The sequence below is a fragment of the Zingiber officinale genome, chromosome 5A (assembly GCF_018446385.1).
Source record: "Zingiber officinale cultivar Zhangliang chromosome 5A, Zo_v1.1, whole genome shotgun sequence".
Taxonomy (NCBI): Eukaryota; Viridiplantae; Streptophyta; class Magnoliopsida; order Zingiberales; family Zingiberaceae; genus Zingiber; species Zingiber officinale.
In genome coordinates, this window is record NC_055994.1 from 137,984,082 (window position 1) to 138,001,802 (window position 17,721).

Below are 17,721 nucleotides of genomic sequence, written 5' to 3' on the forward strand. Positions count from 1 at the left end.
AAGCTGTAGGAACAATTCATAATTACATCGACAGAAGTTTATTTGAGCATGTGTCGAACTTCACAAATGCTTACGAATTATGGACAAAGCTTGAATAGTTGATTCAAAAGAAGACCCCTCGAAACAAAGTCTACCTAATGAAACAGGTAGTGAAATTGGAATATCGAGATGGCCACATTTAAGGGGCATGTCAATCAACTGACCAAAGCTGATGTGAAGATCGATGATGAAATGCAAGCATTGTTGCTTGTTAGCTCATTATCAGAGAGTTGCTTGATAAGTGAAAAAGTGAGAAGGAAGGAAAAATGCTTTTATGGGAAGTCTGACACTAATGTTGTAGGCCGTCAAGGGAGAAATGAAAATCGACAAAAAGGTACAAATAGATATGTCGATAAATCAAGAGGATGATCCAAAACTCAGCCAAGCTTAACCTGCTATTATTGTGGAAAGGCAGGTCATAAGAAAATGGAGTGTAGAAATTTCATAAGCGACTAGAAGTTTGAAAAGGTCAATGCTGACTAAAATGTGTCGAAGAGAGAAGAGGCCAAGAGACTACTGCTACGATCACCACCACTAAAGAAGTATTCTTGATATGTGGTGAACAATACTTGAACATTGGACAGAATGAATGTTAATGGACTGTTGATTCTAGAGCCTCATTCCATGTCATGCCACACAAAGAAGGAAGTAATCTAGAGTTGTGGCATAAACTGTTCGGGCACAAGAGTGAGAAGGAAATACATATCCTCACTCGAAGGCAAATCCTCCTTGATCTTATAAATAAGAATCTTGAGTCGTGTATTGATTGTCTTGCAGGAAAGCAACACAGGTTGCATTCTCTAGATCGGGTCATTCACATAGAAGGAAGCATGTGTTGGATCTAGTGATACAGATATTTGTTTTATGACTGAAAAGTCTCTTCGGAGTGCATTATACTTTGTCAATTTTGGTGTATTTGTTGAAGACTAAAGACTAGGTTTTGGAGGCTTTCAAGGAGTTTCATACTCGAGTTGAAAAGGAAATTGGCTATCGACTGAAGTGTGTTCGGCTTGTTTACAACCATCAGATGAGTTTGGCTATAAACTATGAGACCCTATTAGTAAGAAGATTGTCAGAAGTTGGGATATGGTGTTCTTCGAAGACCAGACAATTGAAGACACAAAGAAAACTGAGATGCCGGAACCTAGAGTTGTTGAAAACTCTGATGATGCCTCAATCCCCATAATATCCAACATTCACTGAGAAGGCATGGATATTGATGTCGAAGATGACAATACAAAAGAGATTGTCGAACAAGGGGGAGTTGAACATAGTGAAAGAGATAAGTCGATAGAGCCAACCAACACTCAAGAAGATCTCGTCGAGTCTCAGTTACGACAGTCATATGGGGAAAGATGACCCTCAGTACGGTACAACCCGAATGAATATATAATTTTGGCAGAAGGAGAGCCTCAAAGTTATGAGGAAGCCACAATTGATGAATCACACATATGAGCTGGTAAAACTTCTAAGGGTAGGAAAGCCTTGAAAAACAAATTGGTGTGTAAGTTGAAAGCTTAATAAAATAGAACTCAGCCCAGGTATAAAGCTCGGTTAGTTGTGAAAGGATTTGGTCAAAAGAAAGGAGTTGATTTTGAAGAGATATTCCCATCGTAAAATTTTCGCCAATCAGAATTGTGTTTGGGCTTGCCGCTAGCTTAGATTTAGAAGTGGAGCAACTTGATGTGAAAATTATCTTTCTCTATGGAAAATTAGAAAAAGAAATTTATATGGAACAACCTGGATTGAAACTTGCAGGCAAACAAAACATGGTATGCAGATTGAAAAAGAGTCTTTATGGTTTACAGCAAGCCCCCTGATAGTGGTACAAAAAGTTTAATTCGTTCATGGGTGAACACAGATTCAGAAAGACTCAAACAAATCACTGTGTTTTCATAAAAAATATGTTAAAGGTGATTTCCTCATACTGCTACTATATGTCGATGATTTGTTGATAGTAGGAAAGAACTCCAACAGAATAGCTGGGTTGAAAAATGCTTTAAGCAAGTCTTTTGCAATGAAAGATTTAGGATCAGTAAAAATGATTCTTGGCATGTAAATCAGTCAAGATAGGTTCAAGAAGTTGATATGGTTATCTCAAGAGAAATACCTTGAAAAGGTACTTGAAATATTCAACAACTATAAGGCAAAGCTTGTTAGTACACCGCTTGGTGGGCATTTCAAGTTGAATGTCAAGCAGAGTCCGACAATCAAGGAGGAACATCAACAAATGAAGAATGTTCCATATCAATCAGTAGTCGGAAGCCTTATGTATACAATTTATACCTGACTTGATCGTGCATATGCTATTGGTGTTGTTAGCATATTCTCATTGAATTCAGGATGAGAGCATTGGACCGCAGTGAAGTGGATACTAAGATATCTTCAAGGGATAACAAAATTTTGTTTATGTTTTGGTGAAGGAAAATCTTTGTTGAATAGATACACAGACACTCTGAATCTCTGGATATTTGACTACCATTGCTAAAACGTTCTCGACTATTCTTTATTTTTTTAACATGCGGATGTCCTGAATCACAATTGCACTTACAACCATATCATACTCTCGATTTAACTAAGATACTTAAATAGTTCTTAAAACCATTAACTACTAGCAACATTAAGTATTGGTCATATAATTCCAAAATTTATTCTTTAAAGGAAACATTTAACTAATGTAGAGACTAAACTAAAAGGTATTTGAGTTGTACTGTCATTATCCCGAGCTTGCTCACCTATCAATGTCTCCTGCCTCATTTGTCTCATTACCTAAATAGTTAAAATTTGTGAGTCGAGAGACTCATCACATTCAAACCATATTATGCATTAATTAGTTCTTATATCCATGTGTCCAAAAGGGAAAACCTATCTAACTAAATCTTTATTCATAGTAAAGTATTTTCCTTGCATTTGCATACTAAAGTATGAATGTAAACATACTGCATGCAAGGACATACACATGAATGTAAACATAAAAGTATAGACATGAGCATAAACATACATGGGCATAAACATAAACGCATATGAACATAAACATGAACAAGAGCATAAGAGCATAAGCATGGGTATAAGTATTCATAGACATAAACATACACATGTACATAAACATGAATATAAGCCTTCACGGTTGGGCACACTCCTCAGGCATGAGTCCCTAGATCATACCATTATCTCATGCATGATATTAACTAATTTCTTAGGTAAGCTTCTTGAGCTTGCCCGGGACATATCTTACCCGTCCCTTTGCTCCTACCATAATTGGTAGGGATCTGAACCTTGCAACGGACACCCCTACCCATACATACTTTAACTGATTATATAGTATAAGCTTCCCGGGCTCACCCGGGACATATCTGTTGGAAGATCGGTGGCCGGCTTGAAAGGAGGTTGGATAGTTAGGTCACCCCCAAATCGATTTCTTCTCTACAAGAGGGTTAGTGCACAACGGAAATACAAAAACTAAAGCAATTAGAAACAAATAAGAATACAAACGCTAACACGCTCGATGTAACGTGGTTTGGAGATGATGCTCCTACTCCACGACGTGTCCTTGAGGTGGACGAGCCCTTGATCCTTCGGTGGATCAGTCCCCGGCAATCTCCGGCTAAAGCTTCTCCTTCTCGGTGGAGCAAACCTCTCACAAAATGATCTCTTCCTCTTTACAAGATGGAGTTTAGATTGGGAGGAAGAGGATTGAACTTGGAAGCTTTGGGCAAGACTAAGAAAGTTTACAATTAGCACCAGTAACCCTCTTCAAGCCCCAAAGCATTCCTTAAATAAGAGGAGAGAGTTGATCACAAATCAACTCAAACCCCGACACCAGTCGACTGGTCCAAGCACCAGTCGACTGGTGTGCCCAACGGCTCTTTGCAGAAAGTCAATTTCTACTAACGGCTATGTACCAGTCGACTGGTCTCAGGACCAGTCGACTGGTCCCCGTAGCCGACAAGCACAGAATGCTTCTGTGCACTCTGTGAAGCTGGATCAGTCGACTGGTCTCATTACAGTCGACTGGTCCCAGTACATTTACTCCTCTCATCCTTTCCGGAGTCGCCTTTGAAGTCCTCTTCCTCAGCCCTTCGTCCCTCAGATGCACCCGAGCCCGCGACTCCTCTCCGTGCCATCCTTCACGCTGCCTTGAAGTCCACTTCCCTCGGCTCCACTCCCCCACACCTGGTCGCACCAAGTTCCTCATGTGTTTCACCAAGTCCTACAAGACTCAAACACATATCAAATACATATGAAAGTCTAACTTAAACTCTTTGACACACACATCAAAACCTAGGTCGATTGCACCAACAATCTCCCCCTTTTTGATGTGTGGCAATATGTTTAAGTTAGGCACGAATAATAACTCTGAAAATTACTAGCAATATGTAAATATGAAGCATAAAACCCAAGCTCCCCCTTAACACATGCTCTCAACCTTAATTTTCAAAGATTTGCACACAAGTAGGTTTCTAACTTAAACCTACCAATTTCTCCCCCTTTGACGCCATCAAAAATATTGTACCAGACACGTATACATACTATGGTATCAGTTCTAACCAAATGTGGACCAAAAAATTGATTTCATAACCCCTCAGAGTGCTGAAAGGCTGGTACCAGTCGACTGGTACCTGTCACAGTCGACTGATACATGCTGAACTCGAATTTCAACCTTCTAAGGCCAACTTCAGAAATGCATAAAAAAATTTCAGAAAATTCAAAAAATCGTGAAATTTTGAGCACATATTCTTTGAAATATCCTTTAATTAGGAAAAATATGTTTTCATGAAAAGTCAACCTATTTTTGAAATTTTGACCAAGTCTCAAGAATTCCAAAAGCATGTAAATTTGTATCAATTTAAAATCCAATTTTGCACTCATATGTTTCAATATAGCTATGCCATAAAAATAAAACAGAGAAATATTTTCAAAACATTTAAAATATCCAACTATGATCTACGGGAAAGATGTCCATTAATTAAACATTTACTTTTCCCATAGTTGATCTATGATCACTAAAAATTGATGCATCACATAACTCATCAAAATGCCATAAGCATATGTGAATTATTTGTATCATCATAATATCTCACATTTATGGTTAGAAAAGAAGACAAGTCATTGTGAGATAAAGGTAACTTTTACTTAGCCCTCTTAATCATGAATTTCTAGCAATGCTAAGTGCTCCCCCTTAAGGTCTCAAGTCAACCATTTTTCAAGGATTTGAATTATGATTTCCATGGTTGACTTAACCCAAAATCCTCTAACCCTTGAGGATTGATTTTGACACCCAATAGAAATTCTTTCTAATTGGGTTGACCAAGTACTCTTTGGGGATCCATTTCCTATCTATGGTCTTTGTCTTGGATTGCCCCCTAGCAAGTAGACAATGATAGGTCTTTTCATTGTTTGGTTCATTGTATCCTATCCCATTTTTCTTAAAACTTCCCCTTTGGCTCCCAATGATCATATTTAGGGTTTTAGAGCCAATTTCAAATTTCCTAAGGGCATTGGTAAGGTATTCTACCTTTTCCCTTAATTTTCTATTTTCCTCTTCTAAACATGAATCATTTGAACTTGTAGAGGAAGAAATAAACATATCATTGTCCTTAGGGCACATGGACTCTAATTTTTCTTCAAGAAAAATAATATCATGTTTCAAAGATTTATTCTTCCTTTTTGCCTTGAATAAATCCTCATTTGTGCTTTTAATAATTTTAACCAAAACATGGGGAGGAAGATTGTGTACCTCACTTATCGAGAAGTCTGAATCCGAAGTTTGACCTCCCCCTTCACTTGAGCTCCCCTCCTCATCTTCACTTGAGCTCCTTCCTTCTTCTCTTTCGGATGAGGTGGAGGCTATATCATCAATTCCCATTAGAGCAAAATTGACTACATGGCGCTCTTCTTCCTCCAATGATGATAGATCATCCCATGTTGCTTTTAGGTTGTGAGCCTTCTTTCCCTTTCCTTTTGTCTTTTTCTTCTCCTCCTTCTTCTTTCCTTCTTTCTTTTTCAAGAGAGGGCAATCATCCCTCATGTGTCATTTTCCTTTGCAATTATAACAAATGACTCTTCTTGTCCTACTCTTGCTTCTTGAACTCCTTCTAGCATGAGACTTGTTAGTAGAAAAGGTTTTAAATGTTTTTCTCATCTTCCTTACCATATATGCCTCTTGATCGCTATCGATTGAGGCGTTTGAATCCTCGGAGTCGGAGGATGATGGGGATGAAGCTTTCTTCTTCTTCCTTTCTACAACAAGAGCTATTCCCTTCTCTTTTGAAGGCTCATTAGCTTGTTCATGAAGTTCAAATTCGGAAAATAATTCATCAAGCTTAATCAAGGAAAGATCCCTAGATACCTTATACGCATCAACCATCGATGCCCATAGGGTGGTTCTAGGAAAAGATTGGAGCACATACCTTACTAGGTCTCGATTGTCAATCTTCTCACCTATTACATGAAGTTCATTTACTATCTTCTTGAATCTACCGTGCATTTGACTCACGGTCTCATTGGTCTTCATGGCAAAGGTTTGAAGTTGCCCCACCAAAAGATCTCTCTTGGCCCTCCTAGATTCACTTGATCCCTCATTTAATTCAATGAGTTTTTCCCAAAGATCTTTAGCGGAGTTGAATGGTCCTACTTTGCTTAATTGCTCCTTGGAGAGTCCACATTGTAGAGTTGTTGTGGCTTTTGCATTTGCTTGGGCCTTCCTTGCCATCTCTTTTGTCCAATCCTTGGTTGGAAGAGGCGCTCCCGACCCATCTTTTGGTTTCTCAAATCCATCTACAACACTAAACCAATTTTCAATATCATTCATTAAGTAGTATTTCATCCTACCTTTCCAATATGCGAAGTTGTTGCCGTCAAAGAAAGGTGGTCGAGCGGTGCTATATCCCTCTTGAAGTGTCATCTTGATGCTTCGGTCGACGGTTAGTTCTTCCGATGCTAACCTGGCTCTGATACCACTTGTTGGAAGATCGGTGGCCGGCTTGAAAGGGGGTTAGATAGCTAGGCCACCCCCAAATAAATTTCTTTTCTACAAGAGAGTTAGTGCATAGCGGAAATACAAAAACTAAAGCAATTAGAAACAAATAAGAATACAAACGCTAACACGCTCGATGTAACGTGGTTCGGAGATGATGCTCCTACTCCACGACGTGTCCTTGAGGTGGACGAGCCCTTGATCCTTCGGTGGAACAGTCCCCGGCAATCTCCGGTTAAAGCTTCTCCTTCTCGGTGGAGCAAACCTCTCACAAAATGATCTCTTCCTCTTTACAAGATGGAGTTTAGATTGGGAGGAAGAGGATTGAACTTGGAAGCTTTGGGCAAGACTAAGAAGGTTTACAATTAGCACCAATAACCCTCTTCAAGCCCCAAAGCATTCCTTAAATAAGAGGAGAGAGTTGATCACAAATCAACTCAAACCCCGACACCAGTCAACTGGTCCAAGCACCAGTCGACTGGTGTGCCCAACGACTCTTTGCAGAAAGTCAATTTCTGTTAACGGCTATGTACCAGTCGACTGGTCTCAGGACCAGTCGACTGGTCCCCGTAGCCGACAAGCATAGAATGCTTCTGTGCATTCTGTGAAGCTGGATCAGTCGACTGGTCCCATTACCAGTCGATTGGTCCCAGTACATTTACTCCTCTCATCATTTCCGGAGTCGCCTTTGAAGTTCTCTTCCTCGGCCTTCGTCCCTCAGATGCACCCGAGCCCGCGACTCCTCTCCGTGCCATCCTTCATGCTGCCTTGAAGTCCACTTCCCTCGGCTCCACTCCATTGCTCCTCATCCAGCGGTCCCTCCGATGTCTTCCACACCATCCTTCACCGACTCAACGATCCGAGCCCTTGGATGAGCTTCCCACACCTGGCCGCACCAAGTTCCTCATGTGTTTCACTAAGTCCTGCAAGACTCAAACACATATCAAATACATATGAAAGCCTAACTTAAACTCTTTAACACACACATCAAAACCTAGGTCGATTGCACCAACAATATCTTACCCATAGTGTGAGCTACTCGGGAGGGGATCTCCGAATGGACGCTCGAAGTTCCCCGGACAAAAGGTACCCGCACCTTGGAATGGAGTGATACACGGTACCCGGATCGTGGCTTAGTAAGCCCCCCAAGGTGTAGGATTTCCCTGGATCAATACTTTGGAAAGCTTCCCGGGCTTGCCCGAGACATGTCATCACCATACATACATAACTAATTCTACGATATGCTTCCCAGGCGTGGGTCCTTAGAACATATCTTATCCATACATAAGTAACTAATTCAACTGGTAAGTTTTTCAACCGTAAGTCCTCGAAACATGTCTTACCCATACATACATAACTAACTTTAATGGTAAGCTTCCCAGGTGTGGGTCCCCAGGGTCATACTAATTTCACTTGAACATGTACATACGTATAACCATGATCACTACACAAGCATGGAACATAAATATAAACATGTACATAAACATAAACAGGATCATTACATGATCATAAACATAACCAAAAACATGCACCCAACATAAACTTGATCACTTCATAAGTATGGGCATAAGCATAAACATGTTCTCAACACACATCTGATCCCTACATAAGCATAGATATAAACATAGACATGCACATAAACATGATTATATATTTAAACATGTGATGACTACTTAACCATGAACATAAACATATAGATAAATATAAACATGATCACTACATATGCATGCCTAAGGCATCAAAATATGGTTTGCTTCATATCATTTTAAATTCCTAAAAAAATCAATTACCAATCTAACATGTAAAGCTACCCCACACATTGATGATGTCGTAGCATTCAATTTCTAAAAATTAGTAGCTATTTTATCATGCAAAGGTACCCAAAATTGAGGTTGATGTCATAGTATTTTACTCAAAAAAAAAAAAAATCAGTGACTAATATAACATGTCAAGGCATCAAAACATGGTTGGCTTCATAGCCACCTAACCCTAATCCAAAACTAATTTGTATTGTAATTATATCAAAACATAATTGCTAACTTTTAATTGGAAACAAGTAGAAGAATTTAATAACTTCTAAGTAAAAAAATAATTCCTACATAATCTCAAATCTACAAATTTTGCAAACCATTTCGAACATAAGCAATTTACTGACTTCTAAATAAAAAAAATAACATAATTATGATTGTAGAGTAAGAACATGTTTAACAACCCCTAACAACAGTGAGGATAATAACTTCCATATGAACCGCATTCCACCAAGTTACAAGAACTAACTAATGCATGTACAAGGTAGAGAACGTGCATGATCACAGGGTATAGAACAACTATCAAAACATGAAGATTTCAAGACCTCCTAACACCATTAAAATCAAACTTCAAGCGTATCTAAACATCCATGAATTTAATGAACTAAATAAAGCATAACAAAGTATAGAACATGCCTTAAACCTTTGCTACCAAGATCCCTCCTCCTCTATTTTGTTTAGAGCTTGATGATTGGTGGGACTTGGTAAGGGTGAAAGCTCTAGGGCCAACGGTTTGGGAGGGTTAAGGGTGTTGGATCCCGTGGTTGTTTTGATGTGATCAACCAAGTTAGTTAGATCCTGCTTGTTATTTGATCCATGTGTCTAAGTGTGTAGGAGGTTAGGAGCGTAGGAAGTCGAGCGGAAGATGCAGCTAGCGAGAAGGACGACACAGGAAGGGAGCCGACGGGCTCGGTGCGTCCGAAGGACGAGAGAGCTGCGTAAGAATACACCGGTGGGCGAGAAGAATGTACGCAACGTTCGAGGGACATAAAGCTGGGACGGAAGCCTGCTCGAGAAGAAGGCTGAAAATTGGATTCAGGTGAGTCCTATTTCGGTTGGATAAAATCACCCCAGCGATCGGAGCTTCGAAAGAAGAAAAGAAGACGAAGTGAGCTGACCTCACTGCTTGAGGCGCCTCCAACAAGTGTTGAAGGCACCTTCAGCAATGGAGGCGCCTCCAACACTGTTTGAGGTGCCTCCAAGTTGGTCAACTCAACCGTTTGAGCGCGGATAGAGTTTTGTCCGCTTGACTTGGCTGGAGGCGCCTTGGACCTTGTTGGAGGCGCCTTGGACCTTCGAGATAGGATTTCCAGGAGCTATTTAAAGGCCCCTGGAGCTAGGAAATAATCATTCATTCAAGCAATCAACTTTATAGTCATTCCTAGCAATAGTTCTAAGCTTCCAAAGTGTAAAAGACTTCTCCGCCTTCAGAGAAGGAGATCTTTCAAAGCTTTTCCTACTGCCTTGGATTAACAACCTTCTTGGTTGTAACCAAGTAAATTGCTGAGTTCTTTTTCTTTATTTCTGTTAATTTATTTTATTACTATTGCACTGTTTGAGTTGAAAGAATCGAGGAGGGTATACTTTTGTTTTACAGGCAATTCACCCCCCTCTTGCCGGCCTCGCTACACCAACAAAGGGGATCCTTAATTTTCTTTCTTCCCAAAACTCCCTATCCGAATATCATTGGGGGATTTATATACAAGGTTGTGCCAAGTCTATCCCAAAGGAAATTTGAAAGGTTTCATAACAAACTAAAATTTTATACACATTAATTTTCATATCAATTTTTCTATGAAAAAATAGGATCTATATCTCAAATTTATTACAAACTATATATGTGTAATAAATTTTTATACACAATAAAAATTTGTATCTATGAGACATTTATATTTATACATTAATTTTCATAAAAAAAAATTCTATGAGAAAATTAAGATCTATATCTCAAATTTATTACATACTATATATGTATAATAAATTTTATACATAATAAAAATTTGCATCTATGAGACATAAATTTATACATCCTAAACCATATTTCATAAAAATTCAGGTTTATATATTTATCTTAAAAAATGTATGTATATATTTTAATTAAATCTATTGCATAAAATTTATATGCAATAAATTTTATATAAATTTATGTCTATGAGTCATATAAATTTTTATACATACCAAATCATATAAATTATTTTTATACATATAAATTTTATTTATTTAAATTTTATATGTATTAAAATTTAAACATGTCAATTTTTAATACATATAAATTTCTAAATCTTGGCTAAATCCTTAAACTAAAGTTACCCTATATGGCAGTTATATTAATTACTAGTTTTTCCTTTATCCATTAAACTAACTACAATCTCTTCTATTTAATGGTTTAGATGAGAGGTCTTTTTATGAAAGTTCATAATTATGACTAATAAATTAACATTGTTTCAATTAAACATTTCGAACTACTCTAGTTATGCATGGTGTTAACCTGGAATAGTTTTGGGCACTACAATCACAGTGGGGCCTATTTCTTGACAGTCAAAGTTACAAAAATATGTTACACTATCGACTACTGAAACAGAATACGTAGTTGCCACTGAAGACTGTAAAGAATTGTTGTGGATGAAGAGTTTCCTACTAAAATTGAGACTTCAACAAGTCTATCTTGTATTATCATAATCAGAGTGTAATCCACTTAGCCAAAAATGCAAGTCTCCAATACCGTATAAAGCACATTGATTGTCGATATCATTGGATTTGACAAATACCTGAAGATAAGCAATTACAAATTGAGAAAGTTCATATTGAAGTGAACTGGTACGACTAGATGACCAAGAATGTTTCTACAAAGAAGCTCGAAGATTGTTGCTTAGGAGTCAGTGTGACGATATTCTCAAATTAAGTAGGAAGGTGGAGAATTTGTTGGGAATCCTCCTTATTGAGAAGTGTAAAAGCCACATCCGTCGTGAAGAGACATTTCCTTTTGAGAAGTGCAAAGGTCATCACATATTTGGGTGAAAATTTTCTTCTTTGAAAAGTATAAAAGGTTGCTTATAAGATGTATAAATAGGTATCTCTTACAAAAACTAGAAGAAGACAACAACAAATGCATTTTGAAGGCCACCTTGTGAGATGAAGAAGCATTGTAATTCTACTTATATAGTAGAAGTGATTTGTGGACGTAGGCATCAATTTGGCTAAACCACATTACATCTTTGTTTATTTCAATGAACTTCTACAATAACTATCTTGACCATTGAAGTCCTTATAATCGAAGTGTTTTTTCTTTTTTTTGAAAAAACAATTGTTTATCAAACCTTTCTATTTTTTTAGCTTGATTGCATTCTACCAATTCCTTGGAGAGACAAGAATGACATAGAGAAGAGATTATAGGAAATTTTCTTGTTTAGCTTGATTGCATTCTACCTATCTTTGTCTTTCGGATTCTAACGAGCCGTCAAAGCATAATCTAAGCAATATTTATCATCTCCAATAGTCGAAGCTTAAAGATAAACAATTAAAGATACAAGAAGTCGAGTGAAAGACGCAGCGAGCGAGAATGATAACACGAGAAATGAGTCGATGGACTCGGGGCCATGCCCCGATGGTATGATTCTCGATACCCCACTTGGTGATAGTATAATATAAGAAACCCTAAGAACTATCTAAACAAATAATCAGGATATATATATATATACATATATATATATATATATATATATCATAGTTTTCGTAGACCACAAAACTATACGAATAGACAACATCTGAAATAAATTTACAAAATGTAAGTACAACGAAACAAAAGTAAAACATACAAGGAATCAATACATCAAGATCTCTGAGCACCTCTATGTAAAGTCGGGACCAACTATGATATCAAAAAGATCCCTGTGCCTGCAAAATTGGAGGCCAAGGAATGTAGAAAGTTAGTCAAATGGCTAAGTGAGTAATCAAGAAAGATGTGCATGAATTTAATCTTGTTTAAGAAATCAAGGGGTAGAGTAAATCACCATCTTTTATTATAACTTAATTCTCCATTTATACATAAATATATATGTATAGTCATCTTCAGTTATCATTATCTATAATCAAGTAAAATTTTTATATTAGAGTTTAGGATCTTCACCTTATCATCATTTGTTATCATCAATTAAAATAAATTCTCTAGTCTTATTATTTAATCAATTGATATACAAGTTATCATGGTAATATCAATATGTATATCAATGGTCTAAATTTGATAAATCAACTAAAAAGTGAATCACTGGAGCCAATATCATCAGTGTAATGTCATATGTATAGGCTAAAAGTCTCCTCAGAGTATAATACTATTGCATACATCATCTGATGTACGGACTATCAACCTTCACCAGTGGAAGACATAATAAACACTGACCGAGGGCTACATCACGCCACCATGCCTTGAGTGTACGATCAGGTACTCTGGACCGCGAGCTGTCGCGCTACCACAATAACATGTGGGTGGTCCAGTGCTCCAATATAAAACTTTGGTATAAAGCTAGGCTCATGGTCTTCACTTTTTAATATTCTTCATTTATCATCTTTCTTATTTTACTTCAAGGATTCCATTTTATCCATTTATCATAATTATTCTCTTTTCATATCAAATGGTCAATCAAGTTAATATTTTCGTATCAAGTCTTTTAATTTATTATCCTAGGGTTCACATATAAAAAATTACAAGTATCAACAGATAGAATATCAAAAGCATGGAGTATAGAAGGTCAAGCAAGTCAAAAAGACAGGTATCAACAGAAGAGTAATTCAAAATATTTATTTAATTTTTAAAACAATCCTTCCCATATTAATCCCACACTACAAGAAAAAAGCTAAACAACAACGCTTTTTTGGCGTTGTCGTATGTACTTAAAAAGTGATGTTGTAGATGGTGTTGTAGAAAGTCATATCAAAGACAACGCTTTAAAAGCGTTGTGGTTGGTCACAAAGACAACGCTTTTTAAGCGTTGTCTTTTCGTTCTTAAAAAGCGTTGTTATAGATGCTGTTGTAAAAATGCACATATCAAAGACAACGCTTTAAAAGCGTTGTGGTTGGTCACAAAGACAACGCTTTTTAAGCGTTGTCTATTCGTTCTTAAAAAGCGTTGTTAAAGATGCTGTTGTAAAAATGCACATATCAAAGACAACGCTTTAAAAGCGTTGTGGTTGGTCTCAAAGACATTATTTTTTAAGCGTTGTCTTTTATTACTTAAAAACGTTGTCTTTTTAAATTTATAAAAAATAGTGTTTTTCTTAATTAAATAGCAAAAATTATAAAAAATACTCAAAATTTACATATAATTGAATATCCACAACCACAATCATTTTTATAAGAAGACTATTTAACAAATAAATAAAACTTTATATTATACAAACAAAATGTATACATATTGATCCACAAATTAAATTTGTATCATACAAGTTATCCTTAACTTCATGACAATAATTTTTCAAACACACAAGTTTTACAAAACCTCATCATTGACTAACCCCTGTTGTTGGTGTCCATCGCATGGAATTCATTGTATATATGTCAGGCAAGCATTTTCCAGTCTCAAGCATAGTTGACAAATGACTCTCCATCTCCTCAAGCATCCTAGCTTTCCCATAACCATCTATAATGGTATTATGAGTAACTGTATTCGGCTCGATCCCCAAATAAGACATTTCCATAAGCAATTGCGGAATCAACTCAAAGCGCCTAAGTTTGCAACAACTGCTAATGAGGACGGTGTATGTATGAGCATCTGGTTCACAATCAGAAATTGCATTCATCTCCTCAAGTGTAGAAATTGCCTTGTCTAGCAGGCCACTATGACCATATGCGCCAACAAGTGATGTGTAAACATCAAGCGTTGGTTTGAGGCCCTCGTACAGCATCACTCTGAAAAGTGAAGTTGCATGATCAGGTTGTCGACACTTGCCCAGCATGGTTAATAGCCTTGCATAGGTTCGGGAAATTGGCTGATACCAATGCTGTCTCCGAACCAGTCCAAAGATCTATAGTATACAGAAACCCTACAATCTCATTAGTCAGATGAACTGCAATGCTATCAGTTATATTACAACATAAATCAGAAGAATTAGGGTCGGTCAAATTGAATCCCTAGACAAGGGGAACAAATTTTGAGGACGTAAGCAATCAATTTCGCTGTAGAAAGGGGAAAAATTAGGGTCGGAGTACCTTGAGAGCGGATTCCCATTGGTTAGCGGATATGGAATTATCGAGCGCCTCAAGCACTGCTCTGGGCCAGAGGCGGGTGAACTTGGCAGAGCCGGCCTTGCGCTCGACTCCGAGGACGGCGGCCTCCGTCCTGAGGATCCGAGACAGGTCGAGCCGGGCGTTCTGCTGGGGCCCCTTACGGGCGTTTCTCCTCCTCTTCGCCGCCCTGACGGAGAAGTTCCGCTGGCTAATCATCTAAAGAGGTCAATGCATGAAAACAAAATTCAAACAGCACACACCTAAGTTCGCTAACCATTGAACCAAGTGTACAATAAGCAAGTGGATTACATTTGTTATTTCAATTTTTATTCAAAAATACGATAATGATGAATAAGGAGAAATGAATGAAGTGTTGATAAAGATTTACAACTAGGCTTTTTACCAAAAAAACTTTTAATTAAATGGATTTGCCTCATACAGTAAAAAAAATCTTATTAAAAGGTTTTTCAAAAATAATCTTAACCATGGTAAATTACATTCACAATAACTTTCTAAATAATGAAAGTATGATACCTGATCCTCAAGGAATAATCTTGGCGGAGTACACCATGCACCGCGATGGAATTGATTGAAAGAACTGGTGCTGCTTAGTCCAGTAAAAGAGCTCACTTGGGACATTTGCGGACTTTGCTGCCCACCAACAGCAAGTTGCTCCTGCTCCTGATCTTGCTCCCTCAAAGCAATAATGTAATCATAGGTGCTGATTCCCTGTAAGCGCATCCATGTAGAGTAGCATGAGCTAGTTAAAGTGTCAATTTTCTCCAGAATTGATGAATAAACAACACCATATCGTTCAAATTCTACTATTTGTTTTCCACTATGGAAAATCTATCAGTTAAATAACAAGCTGTAATAGTTCAGTTGGATAATAAGTTTCAGTAATGCTCAGTGTATGGATGAATGCAAAGAATTTGAAAATATAAAAGATATATTCCTTGAAATAGAGATATTTGACTGGATACATAGGTTTGTTTTATATAAATGTAGGAGCTGTGTAACTGGTAGTGTTTGCTGTGTCACAAGTAGAAATATGAAAGTAGTGTACCTTTTTTATTAAAAGAATATGGAAGAAGAAAAGTTGTGCAACTGGAAGAGTAGCAACCATGGCTAATAAAGTGCACACAGCCTGCATTATAGAGACATTATCAAATTAGTATCAGAACCTTGAAAAATCCTCATTATGATGTGTGATTTTCATTTATTTTCTCTTCTGAGTACTCACCACCACAATGATAAAGGGTGCCAAGGAAAAGCTACTACCCAGCTTTGAAACAATTTTAGCAGAAAATCTCCTTCTCTCAACAAAACACAGTATCAGCACAAGCATCCCAACAGCCCACTGCAGAATAAGCTGGCCCAAGGTGCACAAAGCATGGAGACCAATCAATAGTCAATCAGAATGAAAAGGACCTGACATAAAATGCATTCTATGTATCAGGTCCTTCACGTACTAAGAAAATAGTATCTTCTAAGTTGATGCACACAGATGATAAATCTACACTAAGAAAATAGTGTCAATCACTATGATTAATGAATACAACTATTGGAATGGTAGGAAATATTTGTGCTTACCAAGAGAAGAGCAAACACCATGAGGATGAAGAACCTTTTGTAATTTTTTCTTCCTATGCAGTTATTGATCCACTACAAGGAAAGATGAATACTGCATATTATTACAAGATAACAAAACATATAAGGTTGTGAATGGAGAAAACCCTCACCCTGCAATGATGATCAAAGCCATCAACGCATTTGTCACAGACTCTACAATGCTTACTATATTTTAGAACCTGCAATACAAACAGATAGAAATCATTAGAGAAAAACCAAGTTAATATAAAGCACATAAGAACTTTATTTTCTTGAAAAGATTGTGTGGCTCATCGTAAATGAGATCTCTATCACCTTTCTCCCTAATAACCAATATTCTGAATTATCCATCTTTTATGGTTATGCATTTGTCCAAAGGCCATCTGATCAAGCAATCAAAAAAAGTAAATTACTCATCTTACTGTCCTATTCTTTTTAAGACATCCTACCACACCACATGAGAAGCACCCACATTGTTTTGGTTAGCCTAGAAATTTGCAACTTATCACCTCGAATCCCAACGGTGGCATCACTCTGAATTATTGCACAACTTCTCCATCCATAGCAATCCAAACACCAGAACACGAAATGGCGAAGAAATATTACCTTAGTTAAGATGGAAGATTAAAAGTATTGATCAGGAAGAGACCAACAACTTTAGAAGCCTCGAAGTTTTAAATTTTGTCCATGCTGGTTGGCACAGGGAAAAAAATTCATTCCATCTGCCAACTGGCACACGAAAAAGAACAAAACTACTGGTATGCTCCTATGAACTGCACCACCGCTTGCCGCCTTTAACACCTCATGTGTTCCTCTTTGTCGGTTGAAACCTACTATGTCACCTCATTGCCAATTGAAACCCACTGCATCCCCTCACGAGCAGTCTTCTGAACAGCCACCCACCGGATGAGGCCAATAGCTTTGAATGCCTTAAACACATCAAGCAAGGAATATAGAACAATCTGCTTGAACACTAATACTTTGGTTCATGTTCAAGCAAGAGGATAACAATCTCATCGACAGTTAGTATTTCCTTTTAATATAGAACACTAAAAAGAAGGAATATC

The 17,721-nt window shown here is 37.4% G+C and overlaps 1 protein-coding gene and 1 long non-coding RNA gene across 2 annotated transcripts; both read right to left on the bottom strand.

The window, feature by feature from the left end:
- Positions 1 to 11,518: 11,518 nt before the first annotated feature.
- Positions 11,519 to 15,259, bottom strand: LOC121980076 (pentatricopeptide repeat-containing protein At3g53170-like). The gene is made up of 3 exons (XM_042532043.1): positions 15,026 to 15,259; positions 14,411 to 14,841; positions 11,519 to 11,591 (listed from the first exon to the last, which is right to left on the bottom strand). The coding sequence occupies exons 1-3, from the start codon at positions 15,257 to 15,259 to the stop codon at positions 11,519 to 11,521; spliced, it is 738 nt and encodes a 245-aa protein (XP_042387977.1).
- A 343-nt stretch (positions 15,260 to 15,602) lies between these two features.
- LOC121983298 lies at positions 15,603 to 16,321 on the bottom strand. Its single transcript, XR_006112451.1, has 3 exons — positions 16,287 to 16,321; positions 16,110 to 16,190; positions 15,603 to 15,772 (listed from the first exon to the last, which is right to left on the bottom strand). It is a non-coding gene; the product is annotated as an uncharacterized LOC121983298 (long non-coding RNA).
- Positions 16,322 to 17,721: the final 1,400 nt, after the last annotated feature.